A 25,174-nucleotide genomic window follows, 5' to 3' on the forward strand; every position below is an offset into this window, starting at 1 on the left:
GCCCACTGAATAGACCATGTTTGCGTGCACTGATAGCCGTCTCCCAGTCAGCGCCCAGGAACTCCCATCACTCTTCTACAACATTTTGGATATTGTGCGTCTCGCTCGAGACAGCAACTTTGTGCGTACACTCTGTGCAACGCATGCGCCATACGAGCTTTTAGAAAAGTGTGCGCATGCGCAATTGCTAAAAGTCGCTCAGCTACGCGAACATTAGCGTTACGTATGGTTCTGAATTAGGCCATATATAAGTTAAAAGATGAAAGTAATTCAGAAATAAGAGGACAAACAGGTCCAACTTTTCCACCCAGTGTAAGGGCTCATCCAGATAGACTTTTACTGTCATATTTTCATTGCCTTTGGACTTTCCCATTTGTTCCTATAGACATGTATAGAAAATCGCAAACAAACAAGAGCACGTTAGACTGGTTTCTAGGTTTACAGGTAGATGGAAAAAGTTCAAGAGGGGTAAACAGCAAAGTCCACTCCTAACAACTTTCTCCCCCCCCATCAAATTAAACTTTCCGTTCTCCTATAACACGACTGAGTTTAGACTCATTTATAAATTTAATATAAATGAAATCATGAAAGTGAAGAGGCATCAGGACTGTCTATATTGCATCTGTCACTTCTGTGTGTTTCAGAGGTTTTTATTATACTGTACATGTTAAAGTGCACCAAGAAACGCGCTTCTCCACCAATGGCGGACTCCTGAGCTCCGTTGTCCCAGAGCCGGTGTGGGACTAAAGTCCATTATGAATAGGTATTGGTTGTTCACCATACTGAACAAGCAAGGTATGCCCATTTATCTCATTCCAATAATCTCACTCCTCAAAATTAAATTTTATGTTTAAACTGAACGCACCAAACTATACGCATCTGCTCATTGGCTGCCCAACTTCTTACCCCGATCTGTGTTTCGAGGTCCCACCAAAGAGGGTTTCGCCCTGCATCTCGGTTGCTTTGTGCATCATAAATGAGGCGCAATGTATAAACATAGTGCCCACTCAGTATCGTATGCTTCAAACACATGTACAGATGGAATTAGATTTATTCAGAAGAAAGGAGCAGGGAGGAGCTTCCTAATGTCCAGTAAGAACTCCAATGGATTCATTCTCTGTAGTGTCCAATAGTTCCTATTCTGCCTGAAAACGTGGGTGAATGCAGCTTATAAAGTCAGGCAGAGCCCAAAACTATGGAACTGAATAACCCAAAGCAAAGTTCAGTCCTGCGCTTTGCGGTTCTAGGAAAACCAGGAACCGTGTGAGCGGCCCGACCTTTCAAGAGCCATGCCGTTACCCGAACTGAGCGAGCAATTTCTCTGCAAAATGACAGCAACGAGCAATGATTGTGCTTGGTCTGGCTGATGGATTTGGCGTCCTGATAACAAAATTAAAATTTCAGCAAACAAGGACCAGTGCTGAGGTCTACGCTGAATAAATGACAACTCCAAACTGCTAACTCCTTTCCCTTATTCTCTGCTGTGCGCCCACCATCCGTCTCTCCCCAGATTATATTTTCAGCTGAATTTAATGAAGATCATTTATTAAAGAAATGCTCCGGCCCTGCTCCAGCCTCAGACAGATGCACTCACTAATATGAATCATTTCTTTAAATTGGATTATTTTGATGGAGGATCAGGCCCCTGCACTCGGCAGAATGGGGAGCCGTGGCGACTCGCACAGAATCGTGACAGAGAAGCAGTTTGCGCTCATTAGAAAACAATCTCGTGCTCGGAGCAGGAATATAGCGTAGTTATCATTGGCAGTTAGTGCCAGTGTTTGAGCCCCCGCCCCGCAGTAGCTCCTGTAATTCTAGGTAGAAATAATAAGAGCACACAAAGCTCATTTTGCTTTTGTTTATTTAGGCCAAATCAAAAATGTACTGGCATATGTCCAGCGGTGCCTGCAAAATACATTACAGACGGATTCTCATTGCAGCACTGTATGAGTGAGGCATCAATGGAAGGAGAAAAATAGAGGCTCAATAGAGGCGGGAATATTCCTTCTGAGATAGACGAAAAGGAACAAAGGCCCTGATTCAGACCCACTCGTGAGCGGCTGTCCGCTCGCAAGTGGGTCGATGTTCTGCACTGAGCATGCGCACGACGGAGGGAGCTCCGACGTGCGCATGCGCCAGACGCGACGAGCGAAGGAAAGTCCTTCGCTCGTTGTGTCTGATCAAAGGGGGCGTGCTGTCGATGTTGATTGACAGCACGCCCCCTTTGGTGGGCGTGCCGGGGGCGTGCCTCCCTGACGGGGGTGTTCCCACGGGAACGCCTCCCGTCAGAAGCCGGCCCACTGACATCACTAGTGATGTCAGTGGGAGTGATTTTGGCTCTGATAGAGCCAAAATCACTCCGGAGCTTGCGGTTGAAAACCTCAACCGCAGGCTCCGGCTCGCAGTTTCGATGGTCGCGATGGTCAAGACCATCGCGGCCATCAAACTGCACGCTCGTATAGGCTGTGGGTGGTGACCCACAGCTATACGAGCGTCCAGGAGGACGCTCCATTTTTATGGAGGGCGGGCCTGATTCAGAGCGTGCGCTCTGCTCAGAGCGTACGGCTCTGAATGAGGGCCAAGGACAGCAGGCAATAGTGTAACAATGTAACAACATAGACATGAACATTCCATAAAATTAGTTGGAGAACCTCAACATGTTTTATAAGCTGAGAGCAAAGAGTTATGTAATAATGGCAAATGCTTTGCTGCATTTAAAATAGTGTCATAAATAAATAGGAAAACTGTTGTTATAATATAATTTACTGATTCGAGTCAATGAGGGAGGGGGCCAGCTACAAAGTACAGAGCTGCAAGTTTACCTGTATTCATCTGCTGCTCTATAAGGGAAGGGTCCCATTTACAGGCCCAGGACCTATTTGCATACTCTGCCTCCCATGCTATTATGGAGAGTGGGAGTTTTGTTCTTGCACTATTCCTGGGACACACAAGAAACCTTCCACATTCACTTCTGAAGCTTGGTTCTAGGCGCACCTTGATCATTATTGTAAAAAGCTTGAAATGCAAAAAAGAGACACTTGAAATTAAGTCCCCCACTTTCACGATGCATTTGCATCATCATTAAAATCATACAAACCGTATTTTAATACAAAAAAACAAAAACCATAAGAGTATCAATCCTGCACATTTCCCCACAAAACTAATCATAGAAGTGGGAAGTGCCTTTTCCAAAGGGCATGTAGTAGCACTGAGCTATTCCCAAAGAGTATAAAATAAGAGTGAGTTTTTCCAAACAGTGCATAGTAGGCATGGACTTGTTACACAGAGCATAAGGATTGTGCTTTTCTCAAAGAGTTCAAGGCAAGTTTAAGCTTTCTCCAAGCGTATAGTAGGCATGAACTTTTTCCAAGCGTACAGTAGGCATGAGCTTTATCTAAGTGTATGGTAGACATGAGCTTTTTCCAAGCATATAGTAGGCATGAGCTTTTCCAAGCATATAGTAGGCATGAGCTTTTCCAAGGATATTGTATGCATGAGCTTTTCCAAGTGTATTGTAGACATGGGTTTTTTCCAAGAGTATAATAAACATGAGCTTTTTACAAGTGTGTAGTACACATGAGATTTTTACAAGCATATAGTAGGCATGAGATTTTTCCAAGTGTATAATAGACATGGCATTTTTACAAGCATATAGTAGGCATGAGCTTTTTGCAAGTGTATTGTAAACATGTTCTTTTTGTAAGCGTTTAGTTTTTTCCAAAGAGCATAAAAAAAGAGTGAGTACCAAGGACATGTGTAGGTTTGAGCTTTTTCCACATAGCTTACGGTAGGTGTGGGCGTAGAGTAGGCATATATTTTTAATACATTTGTCAGACAAGTAGGCAAAAGTCAGGCACTTTGAGGTTTAAATATTACCTTAATGTCTGCAGAGATAGACCATGAACATGTCCAGTAGGTTCGTGCATCTGATATTGTCCATATAAATTATTATTAATAATAATAATAATAATAATTATTAATATTATTAAATTACTCAAGGGGGTATATTTACTAAAGTGAGAGTTTTTAGAAGTGAAGATGTTGCCCATAGCAACGACTCAGATTCTAGCTATTATCCTCTAGCAGATGCTAGTTAAATGTTAAGTAGAACCTTATTGGTTGCTATGGGCAACATCTCCACTTCTAAAAACTCTCACTTTAGTAAATATGCCCCCTGGTGTTGCGCATATTTTAATGATTCCCAGCTGGCCAAAATTCATCGGAGAGTCCCAATGCACGGACCTCAAAAGAGCAGAGGGTGCACTGAAAAGGGTGGATCTTCACCAAGGGTAGATGCGCTTAAATTACAGATGTGCGCCGACCCTTGTATTTTGGTTTTGACTTTGGATCCGGATTCACCTTCATGTTTTGTTTTTTTATCTGGATCTCCTTCAAGGTTTTGGATCTGGATTTGGTTTTGCAAACCACCCTCAAGTGTTTTGGTTTCGGTTTTGGTTTTGGATCTGGATTTTTTAAATAAAAAATAGATAAAAAGTTTTAAAAACAGCTAAAATCATGTAATTTATGCAATCCAAAACCCGAAAATTCGGATTTAAAATCAGAATTCCGAACCGGAAAAAGATCAGAACCGCGACCCTGATTTCCTCATGAGATTAGAAGCACGACTCGGATTCACCCAGATTTACGAAACTCGGATGGATTTGGATTTCTGGAGAACAGAACCGCACATCTCTAATTAAAAATACATTTTACTGTTGTTCGCACTTGGTCTAATTTACAATCTGTCTCCACTGGTTTTTGGTTTGGTTAATGATGGCATATTTAGCATACACAGGAAAGGAAGCACATTGCTTTGCTGAAATTAAATTAAGAATATAGAATCATGAAATACTGCAATACACCAAAGAAACTGCAACACGCCAACAAGTTATTTAAAAGAAAAAAAAAAAGAGGATGTATTTTTTGTATTTTAGGCAAATTGTATTTGTATTGAAAACGAGAATGACAAAACGCGATGCATGACAGAAAGAAAATAATTTACAAGCACAACGTATTTATCTAATGAAAAATATATATTCCCAATTTCAAGGACTATTAAGTATTTTTTGTAAATGGTTTTGCTGAGAATCCTCCTCTCCTTATTCAAATTTACATGGTTTCCGTGCGACTTTGTGTTTTATCACTTTCCTACACACATTTATACTCAGGCTGTTCAGAAACGAAACAGAACCGTACAGCGAAACTTCTGCAGGGGGGAATCTAATCTCCGGACTCCAGCTGAGCTTTTCATTTTCAGGGAAAAAATTCCATAACAGAATTTCTATATTTCTGGCAAAATACTGTGTACTCGCTAAATACCAATCAGAGACTGACATCCAAGGCAAGCAATATCTTAATATGAACCCAGAAATTTTAGTAATTAATGCTGCATTACCATCTACAGAAAAGATTCTGCTAATGTGTATCCTTGGGGGAAGGGAGGGGGGGTGCGGCAGACCCATAAGTAGGGGTCTGAGTGCCTTTCACAAAGTGAAGTACTTGACTATCTAAACTCCTACACATCTACACAACATTATGGAGGTTCCACGATGGAGCCCAGGGGCCCAGAGCAAAAGGCACAGCTAGGGTAATGTACGGGGAGTCTTTTCCAGTGTCGGGCGGCAGTGATCCCCAATTTATTGGGTTGCTGAGCTGGGTGGCCACGTCCCTGGCAAGTGCCACCAGTAATTACAGGCTCTGCTAGGGATGCTGAATGCAACTGTTTTGTGGGGACCCTTCATTCCTCTCACATCCCTGGCTCTGTACTGGTCGGGGGTATGTGGGGGAGTGAATGGGAAGACCAATTACAATCCATAATGAAGAGACTGCGGCTTGTGATTGGCCCTCCACCTCTGACACCATTTAAAAGGGTGAACTAAATTGATTTGCTGGTTCTGTAATATAGGATTACAGCATTTACTAGTAGCACCTGGGGATTCTCTAGCACAGGAGAGGATCACTGTGATACAGTAACCACTTATCAAATGTCACAGTCGAACTTCAGAGTGACGTTAGTCCTGAGACTAACGATTGATTTAGAATTATTGTCACTTGCCAGGGTCAACCCTACTTTTAATTTCAGGTGAATTGATGCAGAAACTGTAACAGTGCTCCAACTACTGTGTACAAACCTAAAACAAGATGTTGTTTAGGGAATGAGATGTTATAAAGGATTTCCCACATCTTACATATTATTGACCATAAACCAAGCAGTGTTGCACAAAGAGGAGATGGCGGAATAGGAGCAAGATACTATGTGCGCGCCTGGCACATAACAAAAAACTCTGCACCTCTGATATCATACACATCAGGGAACATTGGTGAAACTAATGGAGAGCACTTCTGTGAATGAGTTGAGCATACACCTGTGTGCTTAGCTACAACAGGGAAATTTCTTCTGCACATGCCCCCAACAATCGTACACCTACATCTGTATGCAGACTGATGAGGGGACTAGGGAGCAGCTGTGCCAGAATCGGGAAGTGAATAATCAGGGGACGGGATGGAGGCAGTAGGGCTCTATGTGGCTTGGAGGAAGGGGGGCTAGGCTCCACGTGGCTTGGTGGTAGTGGTCGTAGGCTCCGTGTGGCTTGGGGGTAAAGGGTTTAGTTGGTAGGCTCCATGTGGCTTGGTGGTAGTGGTCGTAGGCTCCGTGTGGCTTTGGGGTGAAGGGTTTAGTAGGTAGGCTCCATATAGCTTGGTGGTAGTGGTCAGAGGCTCTGTGTGGCTTGGGGGTTAATGGTTTGGTTAGTAGGCTCCATGTGGCTTGGTGGTAGTGGTCGTAGGCTCCATGTGGCTTGGGGGTGAAGGGTTTGGTTGGTAGGCTCCATATGGCTTGGTGGTAGTGGTCGTAGGCTCCATAAGGCTTGGGGGTGAAGGGTTTGGTTGGTAGGCTCCATTTGGCTTGAAGGGAGCCCCCACAAGTTAGTTGCTCTGGGGCCCCCACAAGTCTTAATCCGACCTCGGAAAGGAGGAACAGGGGAGGGAATGTAGGCCGAGTACTTAAGGGATGTGTTAACATAAATTGTGCACAGATGCAGATGCACATGGAAATCCGCACTAGCTAGAGACTTGTGATTGGCTGATTGCTGAAGCCAATAGGTGTTATCTTCATTGATCTTGGCTGTATTATACGGTTTTGTAGGTGTATTTTGCTATAATTTTTTTTGCTAAGGTCATTTTTATGCAAGAAGGAAGCTTATATCTGATAAATTAGCGAATGTGGTTTTAGCTATAAAAATACATGTTATAAAATGTGTTCTTATGACCTAGTTGTGGGTAAGTGTATCTGATGTACGACGGATGTGAGTCTGGCTCGTAGGCTAGTGATGAAGTGTTGGATGCACCTAGAGATGCCTCCACCTTCAGGAAAATTAGCATTTTGTAAAAATTAATTTGTGAACATGGACAGTATGCTGTAAAGTCACAATCAGACCCTCTGTCTCTTTATATCGTCTTTAGAATTGGTAATCCAAACAGTGGTGCCAATAGCTCCTCAGTACTCAGTGCTATAGAGCAGAAAGGCCCCACGGCCATCTCCACATATTATTAAGGTTTTATTTGAACTTATTTTGCTGAATACATTTATTATTTGTTGAGTGAACGTATATTTGGTTCTCCACTTAGACTTTAAACTTGGAAAATGATGCATTTAACAATGAAAAATATGATTTAATTCGCCATTTTCTCAGTCCACTTTAGAACAAATTGATGATCTAATATATGTTAAGATCCCCATGGAGCAATCATTAGATAAGCGGCTATTTTTGAGCTATAAACCCCGCAGGCTGTGAACGGGTTAAGGAACTAAACTGGAGATAATGGCATGGAAGGAAGAATCGTGTTCATCACTTAGGCTCAAATTAGCAGCCCGAATTCTCTCATCCATCTTCTACCAACAGCACACGATGCTGACTCCAACTCAAACACACTTATATTTAAAGAATCTATCATGTCAGCTGTGATTTAGTTGGTGGATTTCTTAATTGTCTTTCTTTATTTCTCCATATGTCTTTTTCAAGGCGTTCGCTGTTTTCGGCGCTGTCTTAAAGAAGCAATCTGAATTTCCAGAAGCGCGGGTCCATCCATCTTTAAGGTTATTACAAGTGTCATTTAAAGGAAGAGAAACTTACTGATGCATCACAGCAGACTCTCGTGTTCTGTACCAGAACTTAATTCACAAATATGTATGGCACTGAGCTCCCCATCTACAGGGTGATATGTGCCAGAAGCAATACGGCACAAGATTGGTGGAGCCTGTGTTATGGAATGTGATGCTGGGTGACTCAAGGTCATGGTAAACTAGGCTTGTTCTGGTTCTGGCCATTAATATAGACATCGCTAATTGACCTACTGATGTCACTGGTTCTTGTCCCATCAATATAATACGTTCTCCAGAAAACTTGTCTGGGCCAAGAAATAGCCAGCGCTAATTGCCCCATTGATGTCACTGGTACCTGGTCCATTGATAGAATGCATTCTAGTGACAACTTGTTCGGGCCGTGAAATGACCACTCTGGAAATTATCTGAGCATCAAGATATTACAGAGCAGATAGTGGTGTTTGTGGAAGGGCAGAAATTTACACTGGCCGAGAGGGTAAATTTGGATTCCCCAATGAGGATGTGGCCAGGGTAAAAATTGTAATTAGTTTTGGACCATCTTGGTGCACAGGTGCCAAATAAAAACTTTTTGTGCTATACATCGAGTGCATATTGTAACTGTCTTCCAATGTGTATAGGGGATCAGAGCACTTTAAATTAGAGATGTACGTGGACCCCCATGTTTGGGTTATGGCAAAACTACCCTCAAGTATTTTGGTTCAGATTTGGTTCTGGATTGCTTTCAAATGTATAAAAACAGGTAAAATTATGTCATTTGGAGCTGTTTTCATGCAGTCCAACACCCAAGATTCGGTTTTTAGATCCGGCATCCGAACTTACAGGTAGACCAGAGCCGGGACTTGATTCAACTGTGAACCCCAAGGTTCGGGTGTACAGTATTTGTTTCTCAGGAAATCCAAATTGCACATCTCAAAAAACAACAACAGGGGGATATTATCTTCCAGTGTGCAAGGTCCAAAAAACATTTCTTATCTGCGAGGTGGGAACAAAAATAAGATGTAGATGGAGAGGCATCGCGTGAGGCTTCCATGGGTCTTCACGCTTAGTTGAATCTCCCCCGTAGAGTTGTTGATGATTACAAAAAATCATTTTACTTTTGCTGTTAGATTAAACATTCATATATAGCCGAGACAGCGCTTTTCTGTACTTGTTACTGCGCTTTGTTTACAGATACATGTGAGTGGGCAGCAACTACAAAGCCCAAGAAGAGACGATTTATCCCACTCACCCAGGACAGCTATGCACTATACGTATTGACTTAATTCTCTGTTATTGTGTTTTGCAGCCCGTAGCTGTTACAGCTGAACGCGTAAGGGTCGATGCGTCAGAAGCGGCGAGTACAACGCTGACAATGAAAAAAATGGATTATTTCTGATAAAATCATTTCAACGTTTTTAAAATTGGATTGCAGCCACATCTAGCAAATATCAAACAGAGCGTGCGCAGTAATGATTAGATGTAACCTTGCCATTCACGATGGATCTCCCCTGTCTCTCTACTTTGCCGACACACGTAGGAGAAATATTTTGTGGGAGTGTCGTGGGCGTGGGCGTGTACCTAGACTTCCTTGCTATTCATATATGATGCTTATGGCGCATGTTTCAGACAGATCCCATATGGTGTAGGTGTAAGTGCTAATGATGTGGGTAAAATTGTCTGACAAAGAACAAGCACCATAGTTTTCTGTTTGCAATACAAGTTATTAACACATTTTCCATGTGCAGCGCTTTCTCCGATGCAAACTATTATACTGGTATCAAGGAGAAATGCGTCACACTTTTCTCTACATATTGTAGATCCTATGTAAGAAATTGTTATCCTATTTTATCCTACTATTAATGTGGCTTTCAGGCATTAGCACAAAGGTAAGAATGAGCCTTTACAAACCGCTAGCAAACCTATAGATCCAAGAATAAAAGGAAATAATTTAGGGCTGTACAGTATGTAACAGTCATTACTGAATAGAGAATCACACAACACACCCACATACGTACTATCATTCAGCATTCTGGTATTGTACAATCTGCTGATGTAAGCAGTGCTAGGCTCAGCACTGTAACCATCACACAAAAAGACTCATTGCTAGGGGAAGCCACTGATCCAACAAAATATCATAGACACCAACCAATTAGCTACATAAACACATGTTGAAATGGACGTGGACACTGTACAAGGAGACAATACAGCTATTTTTGTAACCATTTTTACCAGCCGCAGTACAGTTACATCAGGGTGCTGCCAAAGATACTAGGAGATGATGATGTAGGGCCAAATGTAATAGGGTACGAGTATGAAATAGAGACAAATTTGTGTGATTTTGGAGCGGGATTTAAAGCAGCGATTTTGTTACAGGCAAGACGAGCTTGGTGTCACCTTTAAAAAAAAAGCCCATCGATTGAAATCTTGCACCAAGATCACCGAAAATTCTGTAGTTTTTCAAACTCAGACCCTATCACTTACCCCACAGTTTTATGCCCCGTGTGCGCTGCTATTATTGGATCTGGGCCGTGACGGCGATAGATCCCTTAGATAGGGCAAGACGCTAGCAAACCACTTATGCACTAAGAGAGCTGCTAATTCTATGTGTGTGTGTTGGAGAACCCTATAACAGTGCCGGGGAGGTCCACACCATATCTCCTCTACTATGGAAAGTGTGTGATCCATTATGCCTTCATGCACAATGCTTGGTGCCGATACTGTAGCACCAGATCTAATAATGCTGGTGAGCTGCGAGACTCTACCCAAATAGTGGAAAATTGGGCAACAAAAGCATGTAAACAAATTACATTCAATCCCAACCCCCCGCGACCCTCCCCCAACCATTGCCATACCACAAGTGCAATAGAAGAACGCAAAACACATAGATGGAACACTAAATAATGGAAGCATCAAAACTCTACATATTTATCTGTGTTAACCAGGTTGGCCATCCCTGGCCCTACCTTTCGCTTTCTTCCAAGCTTAGACGTTATGCACCTTAGTACATTGTACCTCTGCATAAATCGACAAGAACATCAAGATATGAAGGAGTTAAAAAAGATTTGTACCGCTACTTTTACCCAACACAGAAGACCGTGGTGGTCTGGTCATACCAGACTCATGGGAAGCTCATCACAGATTGCCCCCTCCCATCCAGTACCTCTATACTGGTCAGTCTAATACCACTGATGGGCGCAAGGTTATTGGGGGCAGGGGGGTTCCCAACATTAGATTCAGATTTCTAGACACACTTTACTACAGGGCAGGTATACTGTCCTATTCCTTACATACAGACGCCTACTATTACTTCCACGATACCAATACCAATGATTCATTCTCCTTAAGCAAAATGATTTTTGCCCGATATCAATAAATCTACTTCTAGTTATAAGCCATGATCTGCATTCAGCATACTGAACTGACAAAGTAAGAACATTTAAAGGGAATCTACATCCACATATTACATAGCTTTGTCCCCATTTGATAATACACTTTGCAAAATCCATGTTATTACTGATTCTCCTGTCTGGACTTCAGGCTGCCATAAGCTGTTCCAGTAACTGGGGAAGAACATTGAACTACTGTAAAATTGTTTGCAAATCATAACACCAACTGGTGGATATGAAGCTTCTTTTTGACAAATGCCTGAAAACAGAGACGTTCAGATGTTCAAAAAGTTTTGGTGACAAACATTTGAAATCAGGGACAACTGACAACCGTGCAGCGCCAGAAGCAAAACATCAGTACATGGCAAGTACCAAATACACACAAACACCAAACAAGAAGTGATGTCACTTCATCCACTAAACACGCAAGTTACTTCCCCAAATATTACTTTTGTGACTTCATGAGACCCGTTTTGCACACTGGCAGTGGTCCCTGCATGGATATTGCTCCTTGTAGTTGAAGCTGAGCGTTTCTCTAGTGCACTAAAGTACCCAACGCTTCAACCGCATGAAAAAAAAGTGAATCTACGTTGTAGGCTGAGAGATTTAAATGGCAAATGAGAGGCAGAGAATTCATGTTTAGTCCACCCAGGAAATCAACTTCATTTTTGCATGTCTTTGGATAACTGGAGAACTGGCTTCAGTCAATGAGATGCCAAGAAATAGCAATGTAATAAAGAAGGAAATGTGACAGACTGTCCCCATTGCTCTCCTGATTTATTTAATACTTATAGGTTTGATTAAACAGGATTTTATGAGAAAAATTTGAAAATTATAATTATTTAAGCAAAAGCAGAGTGGACTTTCACGCCATGCATTGTACATCCTCATCTCGGCCTGCAATACCGCAGAGAGCATTTCCACAGGTGCACAACCCAAAGTGGCTGTAAATAAATATATGATCTCAATGGACAAATTTGTGGAAGTCATATTCGCTCTTTAGTAAATGGCCCCCACCAATGATTGATCCAATACTCAGCTATCTTGGAAAGCCAAGGGTGAACTGTTAGATATTTAATATACACTGCCCTTCGAAGACCAAGAGCAAGCTTGACCTCAATTGCTTTTTTATACATTACATAGACAGGCTCCAGTGTACCCGTAGAGTGAGATTTACAAGGTCGTAAAAAAACACACTATGGATCATTTCCCAGTCACTTGTGACTTTTAAGCTATGGCGCAGTCTGTGGTGCTGCTTAATATGTCATTACGCCATCAGATACTACCCTACGCATACATACATACATACATAGACACCTTTACGTGTACATATTCCAGATTACCATAAATGATGGGAAGTATATGTTACAGCACAATGCTCCAACAAGCTCCATAACTATTAAATGGGTAGAACACTCCCAGACGCCTCACAACATTTATCACAATGTAGACTGGTCAGCAGCGCTATATACTTGGCCAAAGACGGTGGTTCCAAGCGGGGAAGTGATCGTTGTGATCATCTCATTTCCTATCCTGGGATAACCTCCTCTGTCAAGTACATATACCTGATGACTACAGTAACACACATTATTTTTTTTTACAATTCTACAGGTTGTTCTAGCTCTGTTCAACTCTCCTGCCTTCTTCCTGCCCGTGGGCAGCCAATGTTTGAAGAATGAATACACTTAATAAATGTTACATATGCCGTACACATGTACCCATACACATTTCTCGTCCATGTCATTCTGCTGTCTAACAACGTGTCGTGTCTCCCGTTTACCTACCTGTGCTAGTCCTTGTTTCCCGAGGATCCTGAAATGTCTCAGTAAGGGCGGTTGGCATCTTTCGGCCTCTTGAGCTGCACCTTCAGCCTCTTCATGCCAATCTGAAAGCCATTCATGGCCTGGATGGCAGCTTGGGCACTGGCAGGATTGTCAAAACTCACAAAACCTGTCGAAACATGAAGCAATGTGGGGGCTTAACAAGCCGAAGGTTACTGCGGGATGATACACATACAGCGAAACCATTAAGGATGACCATGGGGAGGAGGGAAGCAAAGATGGATGTATGAGCGTGGGTCATTTACATTGCATATGCTAAAAAGCAGAACCCATGTTTAACAATATTGCACAAATCTATTCAACCAAGACTATGTACCATCACCAAGGCATAAGAGACACAATAAAATTGATACTTTATATGCTGAACTACTGAGTATTCTTTGTAACGTTCTATCAGAAATAGTTCTAACAAGTCTACATCAATCTCTTAGCTCAGCTCCAGGCAAAAGTTCATTTAACCCCTGGCAATATTCACCATTCAACTCCACTACCAACCATAGACTTTCAATTACGAAGAAGATAGAAGACTTTATAAATATTCAAAGCTTGTAATAAAAAGATAAATCTTTATGAGCCTGCAGACCGTCACTAATCCTTCCATGGCACCAAAGAAAGTAACCAGAAACACTAACCATGTCCACAGATCATGTTACCTATTATCTATTTACAATTTCCACCATTACCAACTGTCTATTGTTCTATTCCTAAATTTGAAAGACTTTACACCTTATCGATGTCACAATCTGAATCTTGGTTCAGCTCCCATAATGCCGCCAATCACTGGCACGTCAGCACCTATACTCAGTTATGTCCTTTGGGTTTACGGAATGAAATATCCATACAAATAATATATCTGTTTTCTGACGTGCTACTATCCAGGACATAATGAACACTTTTGGATAATAATCTCACATATGCACACAATGGTTCCTCCTACGTTCATTGTGATTATGATGGTGGAATTAGGTTAGATAAGTTATTTATTTATTTATTTCCTCTCAGTTCCAGCAGGTAACTTCTACTGGTGACAGGCAGTTTATCCTCCCTACTCGGCTTTTTCAAATTGCTGGTGAGGTTGTGGAATCCTCTTTTCAGTTGTCTTTCCATTTGGATGAATGAGAAATTCCAAAGGGAGGGGCTTTGACAACCTGGGTTTAAAAAAGCTGTCTAAGCAGGAAAGATAATTTCTCACCTGGGATATTTATAAGCAGTGTGGTACCCACCTTGATTACAGGGGGCAGTGCAGTACCTACCAGATACAAGGGGGCAGTGCAGTACCCACCCAGATAACAGGAGGCAGTGCAGAACCTACCAGATACAAGGAAGCAGAGCAGTACCAGCCAGATAACATTGGCCAGTGCTGTACCCACCATACAGCAGGGTGCATTGCAGTACCCTCCAGATAACAGGGGGCAGCGCAGTACCCACCATATAACAGGGTGCATTGCGGTACCCACCGGATAACAGGGGGCAGCTCAGTACCTACCAGATAACAGGGAGCAGTGCAGAACCCACTGGATAACAGGGAGCAGTGCAGAACCCACTGTATAACAAGGGACAGCGCAGAACCCACTGGATAACAGGGAGCAGTGCAGAACCCACTGGATAACAGGGAGCAGTGCAGAACCCACTGGATAACAGGTGGCAGCGCAGAACCCACTGGATAACAGGGAGCAGTGCAGTGCCCACCGGATAACAGGGGGCAGCTCAGTACCTACCAGATAACAGGGAGCAGTGCAGAACCCACTGGATAGGGAGCAGTGCAGAACCCACTGGATAACAGGGAGCAGTGCAGAACCCACTGGATAACAGGGAGCAGTGCAGAACCTACTGGATAACAGGGAGCAGTGCAGAACCTACTGGATAACAGGGAGCAGTGCAGAACCCACTGGATAACAGGGGGCAGCGCAGAACCCACTGGATAACAGGGAGCAGTGCAGAACCCACTGGATAACAGGGGGCAGCGCAGAACCTACTGGATAACAGGGGGCAGTGCAGAACCCACTGGATAACAGGGAGCAGTGCAGAACCCACTGGATAACAGGGAGCAGTGCAGAACCCACTGGATAACAGGGAGCAGTGCAGAACCCACTGGATAACAGGGAGCAGTGCAGAACCCACTGGATAACAGGGGGCAGTGCAGAACCCACTGGATAACAGGGGGCAGCGCAGAACCCACTGGATAACAGGGGGCAGTGCAGAACCCACTGGATAACAGGAGGCAGTGCATAACCCACTGGATAACAGGGGGCAGTGCAGAACCCACTGGATAACAGGAGGCAGTGCAGAACCCACTGGATAACTGGGAAGGTAAGTGAGATGTTCTTGTTAATGTACATAATCTAGTTACACCAAATACAATTTTATTGTGATTTAGGTTGGAATTATCCTTGATAAGAAAAATACTGGGACATTATGGAGAAATATGGGCGAGGGTTTGTGTGTTAGGTCCTCCTTTCTCAGGGAAACCCTAAAGGGATAATAAAATGGGCATAAATGACTTCTTACAAAATATAATGAGAGACAGGGCAAATTGTCGCCGTATACAGAACTGTACGGGATGCGCCATCCTCCGCATCAGCAGCATATGCACTTACAGTACTTTGTCATCATCAACGCATCGGAATCTGCCCTCACAATTATGGCCCATATTCAATTAGAAGCAAAAAGCCGAGATCCGCAAAAAAGTATCGCCGATTGCGACTTTTCACCAGGCAGAAACTCATCTACGTATTCAGGGCCTGATTCAGAGCTGGACGCTCTGACCAGAATGCTCGCTCTGAATCAGGGCCCTCCTACATGAAAATGGAGGTAGGGTCTCGCTGCCGCAAGCCCTGGAGTGATTTTGGCTCTATCAGAGCCAAAATCACTCCCACTGACATCACTACTGATGTTAGTGGAGCCGGCTTCAGAAGGTAGGCGTTCCCATGGGAACGCCTCCGTCTGACAGCCACGCCCGGCATGCCCACCAAAGGGGGCGTGCTGTCACTCACCATCGACAGCACGCCCCCTTTGGTGCGAGACCCATAACGACGGCTTGGCCTTCGTTATTCGGGTCTCGCGCATGCGCACAACGGAGCTCCCTCCATCGTGCGCATGCGCAATTCGGCACCATCGACCTGCTTGCGAGCGTCCTGCGCTTGCGAGCGGGTCTGAATGACCGCCTCAATTCCATCCGCTTTTCGCGTACGCGGAAATGCAATGCAATGTCATAGGCGAAAAACATTTGCCTCTGAATGGCAGGAGAAAAGAAGTGCATTATTTAAATTTTTGGGTGCAAAGGTGGGGAAACCTCTCAGAACCATTGAGATAGCATATATATAAAAAAAAAACTAAAAAAAAAAGTGAGGAACACCCCAAAAAAGTACTTTGAAAAAGGGGGTGAAAAAGTACAAAGTGGGGGTACAAACTTAAAAAGTAGCGAAAATTAATTTTTGGGGGTCTGCAAGTATGGGTGAGGTGTTTTTTTGATTGCAGGTGTTTGCTGAAGGTGCGTTTTTTTTATAACTTCTCTTTAGCGACTTTTAAATACGCTAGCACCCATTTTCAGGTACCCCAAATTTGTCAGGACTACTTATTTTCTCCAAAAGATACTGCTCTATGCTATTCTTCACCACTAGTGCAAACTAAAGACGCTATTTAGAGGAAATCGTACCAACTTAAGTACCACAAACAGTTTAATTAGGGCTAATTGGGCACTAGTACATTGATCCCCAATGTTTCTGCATTTTTTTGGAGTGTTCAGGCTGATTTCCCCATTTCTGACACCACTTTTCACCTGTTCTGACTTTGAGTTTCTCTGTTTTCGCGTCTTTTGGAATTGAATAGGGCGAATCGCGGGTACACGCACAATAAGTTTCCGCAGCTAAAATAAGCGATGTAAGTGAAAAGTCCGGCAGGCGAAACTTTATCGCTGCTGATATTGGGTAAAAAGCCCCCTCCTGAAGGCTGATTGTAAGTTGCACAAAGCTGCGCCCGCTTTAGTGTCTTTTGCTGTAGCCATGTCTGTGACTGTATGCTAATGCTGGTATCAGCCCTCCCCCCGGTTTAGAGCTGTGCATCTGGATATGCAAGAACTGGGACGTTCAATTTGTACATCTACAGACGCAACAAACCCACATGGTGCATCTTATTGGATGCACCCTGGAAACTTGCACCAGCCCATTGCTAGGCGCAGATTCTCCATCACCGTGTGGCCTCCTAAATGAGCAATAAAGTGCCTGAGTTCTCATCCAGTTGTGCGAAACGCCCGCGACACTCGGATAGTACGTCCATAAGACGGTACATTTACTGCAGTATGAATAGCCACCCCCCAGGAACGCACAATACAATTCCAATACATTGCTGAGACCGTGTGTCTCAATTGGTGCTGCGACTCACAGCACGATGCAAGCTCTGTGCGACTTTGTAGCTACTTAGGTGCGTGCGCAGCTGAAAAACATGGACCATTTGAAGATTAGCGAAAAAGAACACTGCACCAGCAGCACTTCAGGCGGCCAGATATACTATTTATAGCACTGTGTGTTTTTGTGCAGGATCCTTAGCTGGTGCACAAAATGCGCCTTCAGTCAGGAGTAAATCCGTACACCTGCATGAGACGCATTTCCGTAAACTCGCCTTGACTGATTTAGCCTACATTAAATGATGCCCTCCCTCACCGTCCCAGGCGCAGACAGGCATAAGTGGCTGATGCCTACAGATCTGCCGTGGCGCATACGTGAGCTTTTGCTTTTTCAGCGAGCACAAAATGAAATCACGCAAGATACATAGCGCAGACTGGTACAGTACTCCCGCTGCATCACGTGTCAGCTGGGTAAACAATAAGATGATGTCGGCACGATATGTAGTTTTCCGGTTGAATCGGAAAGACATATTGACTGCAGCACTCAGTGTGTACGGCCAATATGCGCGCTCCTGCAGTCGAAAGGGGTATCGTCCGGTCGGCTGTGCTACACATCCAACCAGACGATATCGCATGCAGCCCGTTGCAGGTAATGAAGGATGGAACGAGGAATTGCTCTGTCGCTCATCACCTTGTTCTAATGTGTACCCGAGGTACGCCATGTCGGCCAGTCGGGCCGACATATCGTACTGCTACACATCGCTCAGTGTGTACCCAGCATAAGTAATCAGCTTTAAAAGAACAGATCCCTTATCTGCATATTTTTGTGGTGACTATTTGTGCGCAACGGAACGGCTATATTATTGCAGGGCGGTTACGTTTGTAATCAGGGCTTAGGGCCTGATTCAGAGCCGCTCGTAAGTGGCCGCTTGTTCGCTCCGAGCGATGTTTGCCCATCTGCGCATGCGTACGGATCGTTATACGCATGCGCGAACCAGTCAGTGCGGTCGAAATTCATGTGCTCGCAAAATAGCGAATGCCTGATAATTTGAGTGACAGGAGTAGGCGTATGTGGGTGGTGACAGGGGAAGGTGCTTGAAAACGGGGAGTGGAGATCCGAACGCAGGCGTGCTTAAAGGTCAAAACGGGCGTTTTATGGGTGTGCATAATTAATACAGCAGCGTCATTGACCACGTCACTGGGTTATTTTATAGCCAGAACTGCTCGCAAAATTGTGGTAGCAAAAACCAACCCCAAGAATAGCGAGCAGTTCATACGCTGGTCGATGTACTCGATTAATCTAATAAATAGCGGACATGACGTAGGATGCGAGCGGCCAGGGGGCGTATTTTTTCAAAAAACGACCGCAAGTTTTGTTCGCTCGTTCAGACCTAGAGGCGTGAACAGACCGCAAAGAGCGAACGGTTGATTTGAATAGCCACCCCTATTTTCTGGACGAGCGAGCGCTAATTGCGTCCGGCTCTGAATCAGGCCCTTAATGTGCAGACACTAAAAAAGTGGAACTGAAATCCAGATCCTTATGACAATATGTTGGAAAAGCATTTAAAAGGATCTCTAAACATGAAAGAGTCTAGGGCCAGTAGAGGACCCAGAGCTGCTCTCCTGTGCGTTCCAGTTGAATCGCCCTCAGTTAGCCACCAAGGACAGCTCCTAAAATAATTCCCTTCTATTGTGTTGTGATAGAACTAGGCAGACATGAAGCACAAAAGAAACTTTCCAGGTTAAGCGACACTTGGCTGCCGCACGTGCACCTGATCCCGCAGCCAAGGGCTTATGTGAGCTTCCTGCCTGAACTGGCCAAACAATAGCGACACCTGCACTCTCATTTCAGTGTGCCCCACAGGAGTCTTTGATTCCTCCTATGCATTACCCCAGCACGGGAAGTAATTGAATTCCTAGGGAAGATGCTGGCTGTCCATGGTGCCAAAACACCTGTCAGCAATCCCGCCCGCTCTGCGAGGATATTTCTTTGGGCCACATATCAAGCAGTTTTCGGGCAGTCGTGCAGCAGACTAACGAGCAAAAAGGTTTATGTGTAAAGTGCTTAAGAAACAAGGCCTGGCTGGTGGTAATACTGACACATAATAACAATCATCTGCGGTAATTGTGATTTGGAAAAGAACGATTTTGTTGCCAGTCAGTGCGTGGGTGCCCAGAAAACCGGTGAAGGACAGCGCTGTTACTAACGAGATTAACCTTTCAAGAGAGAAAATGGCAAAATCTTGTACAATATCAATGAAGTAAAAAAAAAAAGTATTCACTATAAAAACTGAGTTCTTGGGCTACTGAGAAAAAAAAAAGTTTTAGGTACCGATGGTCTGGTATTTTCCCCATCAAGATGATCTCCCTGAACACTCCCAGGGGTATATTTAGTAAACTGCAGGGGTTTTAGAAGTTGAGTTGTTACCCATAGCAAACCAATCAGATCCTAGCTATTATCTTCTAGAAGGTACTAGATAAATGCTAAGTAGAATCAGATTGGTTGCTATGGGCAACATCTCCACTTCGAAAAACCCGCACTTTAGTGAATATACCCCCAATCGTCCAGCTGTGTTCCTCTCTTCTACCATCCAGCTCAGACTGAGAGCTGAGTTGTCAAAGCCCCTCCCCCCATGATCTTGCCATTTATATGGGGATTAGGAGCATGGGCAATAGTGCTCTCATTTTTGAGTAGGACTGAGTACTGCAGCTCTGTAAAAGTTTGTAGGAAAGAGGAGGACAGCGTTGGCCAATGTAATACCCACTTCCCACCAAAAACCTGGGTCTGACCTAGGTTTTAGGACATGGTTCCAACCCAGGTCAGACCCTGTTTACACTGCACCTTGGATCCGGGTTATTTGTGGGTCAGCCCCATTCACACTGAACCCGGATCTGCCCTACTAAACTTGTGAGGTCATAAAAGTGGGAGGTGACTGCTCCAGGTCGGATCACCTGGGTTGTGCCATTTACACTGCACCATTAGCCAGGTCCATCCCGGGTCCAACCCTGGTAGCTACCTGGGTTAAATTCCCAGGTCACTTGACCAGGGTTTTTTTTCAGGGACCCTTTTCCACTGAGCCGCTACCTGGGGAAACCCAGCTATAACCTGAGTTATTGCACCAGTGAAAAAGGGGTATAAGGGTGACGTTAGTTCCCCTGAAACTGATGTTCTGGTAAAATTTTATTTGACAACTTCCCCTCAGCAGGATGAACAAACCTGGAGCACTACTCAGTGGTGTCACTAGGGGGGTGCGGACCGCATTGGGTGACACTCTCCGAAGAGGTGAAACCAAAATTACCTGCGTGTGTCATCCACAGTGTGTCCGGAGAGGCTGGATGCTGCCCTGTAGCTCTTGGAGCACTGGACAAGCCCCCAGCATGCCAAGAACAGGGGTAGTGACACGTCATGTTACACATTTGGGGCATGGGCACAAGGCCACATCTCCTTTCACACATGCATCTACGAAGACGCATGCAAAGAGTCTCATAGTGCCGCACTGGGTGTCACCAGCCACAGTGACGCCACTGTTCCTACTAATATGTCACATATGTTCTGGAGCAAGATTTCTGCATACTGGATGCTAATCTCAATCTCTGTTCTTTGTGTGTCTGTCTGTGTTTGTGCCCTGTCTATGCTGTCTGCACCCCTTTGTGCCCATTGTATATGTCTGTCTGGGCAGCCACGCCCCCGGAACTACCACCAAAGAGGGCGTGCTGTCAATCACCATCGACAGCACGCTCCCTTTGGTGCGAGACCCATAATGACGGCTTGGCCATGCGCACTTGGCCAACATCGACCCGCTTGCGAGCGCTCAGCTCTCGTGAGCGGGTCTGAATTAGGCCCTCTGTTCAGTAAGATACAAAAACACGTTACGTGTTATCACTTTGTATTTCTGTTTTTTTGTACTTGTAAAATAGTAATAAAAAGAACCTAAAAATAGGGTTAAAATTAAGAAGATGTGTCCAATTACACCTATAATCAAATGACGCCAAACAGCCCCATTTGGCGCACCAAGAAAAAATGCGACTAACCAAAATCAGGCGTCTTTTTCAATCAATAATTCACTTAATTTGCCTCTGTTTCCCACTGCTAAAAAAAAGGCCAAGATACGCGAACCCTGTACACCACCGGTGGATTTGCATGCTATAGAAGGGTGAAAAAAAGCCAGGAGACCGGGGGGCCAGTATGACTGAGCAGCTTCATGCATCCCACCACGCATCTCGTGACCTTAGACCTTACACTGCCCGGATTGTTCTCCAGGACACTGCGAGTCTGATGGTGTGCAGCTGCGGGGCGTAGATGATACAAAAATACAAACCTGGATGTCTGTGGCTAGGTGAGTGAGGACAGATATGTACCCTACCACCACTTCTAAGTTTCAACCACTGAAATGAATAAAAAACCTTATAAAATTCAGTATTTCTCCCATTCACCATTCTCTAATTTCTACATTCACTTTTTGCATAGTTGACTACAGATGTGTCCTCATTCACCTATCCTTTTTAAGCCATATGACGCGAGACGCATGTCGTGATTAAGACGCCGTGGGTAGCGATTCTTGGACTTTCGTACTTACCCTAAATTTAGCATCTAATTTGCAACATAACAACATGCTGTACAAAGCAACTTACATCGCAGATACGTGGCGTGAAGCATACCGCGGCTCACTTGTATTTGCCTTTTTACCCAGGTTAGCGTCTGTGCCCAGAATGCCCGTGCATCGTAATTTTGTTGCATTAATAATGCGACAGATGCATATTTTGTGGAAAATCCTGTGGCAGGAAGCATGGGGCGGCTTAGCCGTAAAGTCTGCGTACGCCAAACAAGGCTATTTACTTTGATTTGAGGATAGATGTATGTATACACATCTGTCCATAGGTCCAATTTCATGCTTTTCACTACACTAAGGTTGGCCAAATACAGTGGCGTAAGTTCATCCCAGACGCCCGGAGGCAAGTAATAACTAATTGATATTGGCCCAGGGCACAATACAGTATGTCTACATTCGCTGAAGAGGGCGATAGTAACAATTTAAAGCCACTTTTAATTTTTTTTATTTCACAGCACCTCCCAACCTCTGTTATCACAATACAGATTCCCCTCGGAGCTTTGCCAGCGAAGAGTGTGACAACATTGGGGCATGACCCACAATGTCTAATTACAAAGTTGTTGAAAAGTTATCTCGTGTGTGTTTGGCCAGTGCAAAAGTTTTGGTTAAAATCAGCTGCATAACTGTCACTTAGATTTATCTCCCCAATAAGCCATCAACTTCATTGTAATGGAAAAATGCCTTCATTGCACCTTTGGGAGAACATAAGAAATTAATCTAAACATCAAATTAATTATGGCTTGCAAATGAGAAACTGCCTGCACGCCTAGCATGTTTTGTAAGAATCTTCCCTTGTGGCTAATTGCATTGACTGTTTCTGGCATATTTAGGGTGGGATCAGAGCCTCTGATTAATCATCCGGCTACCGGTAGCCACAGTGCCGTGTACTATTGTCCCTCTTGTTCCCCAGGTGGCAGGGACTTAATGCCAGTGCCACTAGATACTTGTATGCACTCTCTCTCCCTCCACCTGTCTGTCAACATTTTCTGCAAGTTGCAAAAGCTTTATCCAGTGAAGTTTCACAAAGAGAACCTGGGGGTCCTTTATCACAGGCTCAGATGCCAGGGACAGTGCCAGACTTATTAAAAGCAAATGAGGAAAGTATTGGCATTTGTTGGGGGCCTATTTGTCATTCGGTGCAGTTCATTTCAGGCTGTGCAGCACAATAAAAGCTGTGAGCAAGAGTTATAGTGCGACTTGTTTTAATTCAAATTTAAGTGCAAACTACTAATTGCATTATTGGTCCTGGGTTAAAGTGGCACGGCTGTTTTTCATTGAGCGCTAGAGTGCCGAGGTCTCTAAATTCTCCCTTTAAACCACACTGGCTGCTAGTCTATAGCTATAATCACTATATGCAGGGAATGAGCTGTGAGAATATAATGCAATAAATACAGTATATTGCAGGTTTGGAGCTGGCTAGAGAATTGCAGATGTTTAGGAACAAATCAGGTGAGTATTTTTTCGAAATTCACAATGTCGAAATTTATTAGGCCCACATGTGACTGTTGTCATGGTTGTAATGTCGACATTGACTTTGTCTACATGTTCATAAGGTCGCCACTGATCACGTCGGCAATCAACCTCGGTGTAAAGTCGACACTGTTGGAATATCAATAATGTCATTTTATTTCTAATTCTGTCCCTTATGCTAACCCTAACAGTAACCCTAATGGTAACCCTAACACTAAACATAATGGTAACCCTAACCCTAATGGTAACCCTAACACTAAACATAATGGTAACCCTAACGCTAACCCTAATGGTAACCCTAACACTAAACATAATGGTAACCCTAACAGTAACCCTAATGGTAACCCTAACACTAAACATAATGGTAACCCTAACGCTAACCCTAATGGTAACCCTAACACTAACCCAAATGGTAACCCTAACGCTAACCCTAATGGTAACCCTAACACTAACCCAAATGGTAACCCGAATGCTAACCCTAATGGTAACTCTAAACATAATGGTAACCCTAATGGTAACCCTAACACTAATGTAACCCTAACACTAACCCAAATGGTAACCCTAACATTAATCCTAATCGTAACCTTAATGGTAACCCTAAAACTAATGGCAACCCTAACGCTAAATCTAGAAAATAATGGTAACCCTAACGCTAACCCTAATGTTAACCCTAAACCTAATAGTAACCCTAATGCTAACCATAATAGTAACTTTAAACCTAATGGTAACCCTAACACTAACCCTAATGCTATGGTAACTCTAATGGTAACCCTAACACTAACCATAATGGTATCCCTAACCCTAACTCTAATGGTAACCCTAAGGCTAACCCTAATGGTAACCCTAACACTAACCCAAATGGCAACCCTAACGCTAACCCTAATGGTAACCCTAACACTAATGGTAACCCTAACACTAACTCAAATGATAACCCTAACATTAATCCTAATCGTAACCCTAATGGTAACCCTAAAACTAATTGTAACCCTAACGCTTACCCTAATGTTAACCCTAAACCTAATGCTAACCCTAACCCTAATGGTAACTTTAAACCTAATGGTAACCCTAACACTAATCCTAATGTTAACCCTAACGCTATAATGAAATGGTAACTTTAACACTAACACTAATGGTAACCCTAATGCTAACCCTAATGGTAACACTAACGGTAACTCTAGTGGTAAGCCTAACGCTAACCCTAATGCTAACCATAATGGTATCCCTAACTCTAACTCTAATGGTAACACTAAGGCTAACCCTAATGGTAACCCTAACAATAACCCAAATGATAACCCTAATGGTAATCCTAACACTAATGGTAACCCTAACACTAACCCAAATGCTAACCCTAACATTAATCCTAATCGTAACCCTAATGGTAACCATAAAACTAATGGTAACCCTAACGCTAACCCTAAACCAAA

At 43.7% G+C, this 25,174-nt stretch overlaps 1 protein-coding gene across 13 annotated transcripts in view; it reads right to left on the reverse strand.

Moving 5' to 3' along the window:
- Positions 1-25,174, reverse strand: part of CELF4 (CUGBP Elav-like family member 4) — a 1,205,468-nt gene that overhangs the window by 18,130 nt on the left and 1,162,164 nt on the right. For 11 of the 13 annotated variants that reach the window (XR_015868754.1, XM_088442426.1, XM_088442425.1 and 8 more), the window contains one exon: positions 13,272-13,437. The exons of the other annotated variants lie outside the window; for them this stretch is intronic. Coding sequence is in view for 10 of the 11 variants with exons in the window: in XM_088442426.1 (XP_088298552.1) it covers positions 13,310-13,437 (128 nt within the window). In the remaining variant the exon portion in view is untranslated. The remainder of the gene's footprint in view (positions 1-13,271; positions 13,438-25,174) is intronic. 13 annotated transcript variants of the gene reach the window in all.

Source organism: Taudactylus pleione, unplaced genomic scaffold (genome assembly GCF_031769625.1).
Source record: "Taudactylus pleione unplaced genomic scaffold, aTauple2 ptg000311l, whole genome shotgun sequence".
In the NCBI taxonomy this organism is placed as follows: Eukaryota; Metazoa; Chordata; class Amphibia; order Anura; family Myobatrachidae; genus Taudactylus; species Taudactylus pleione.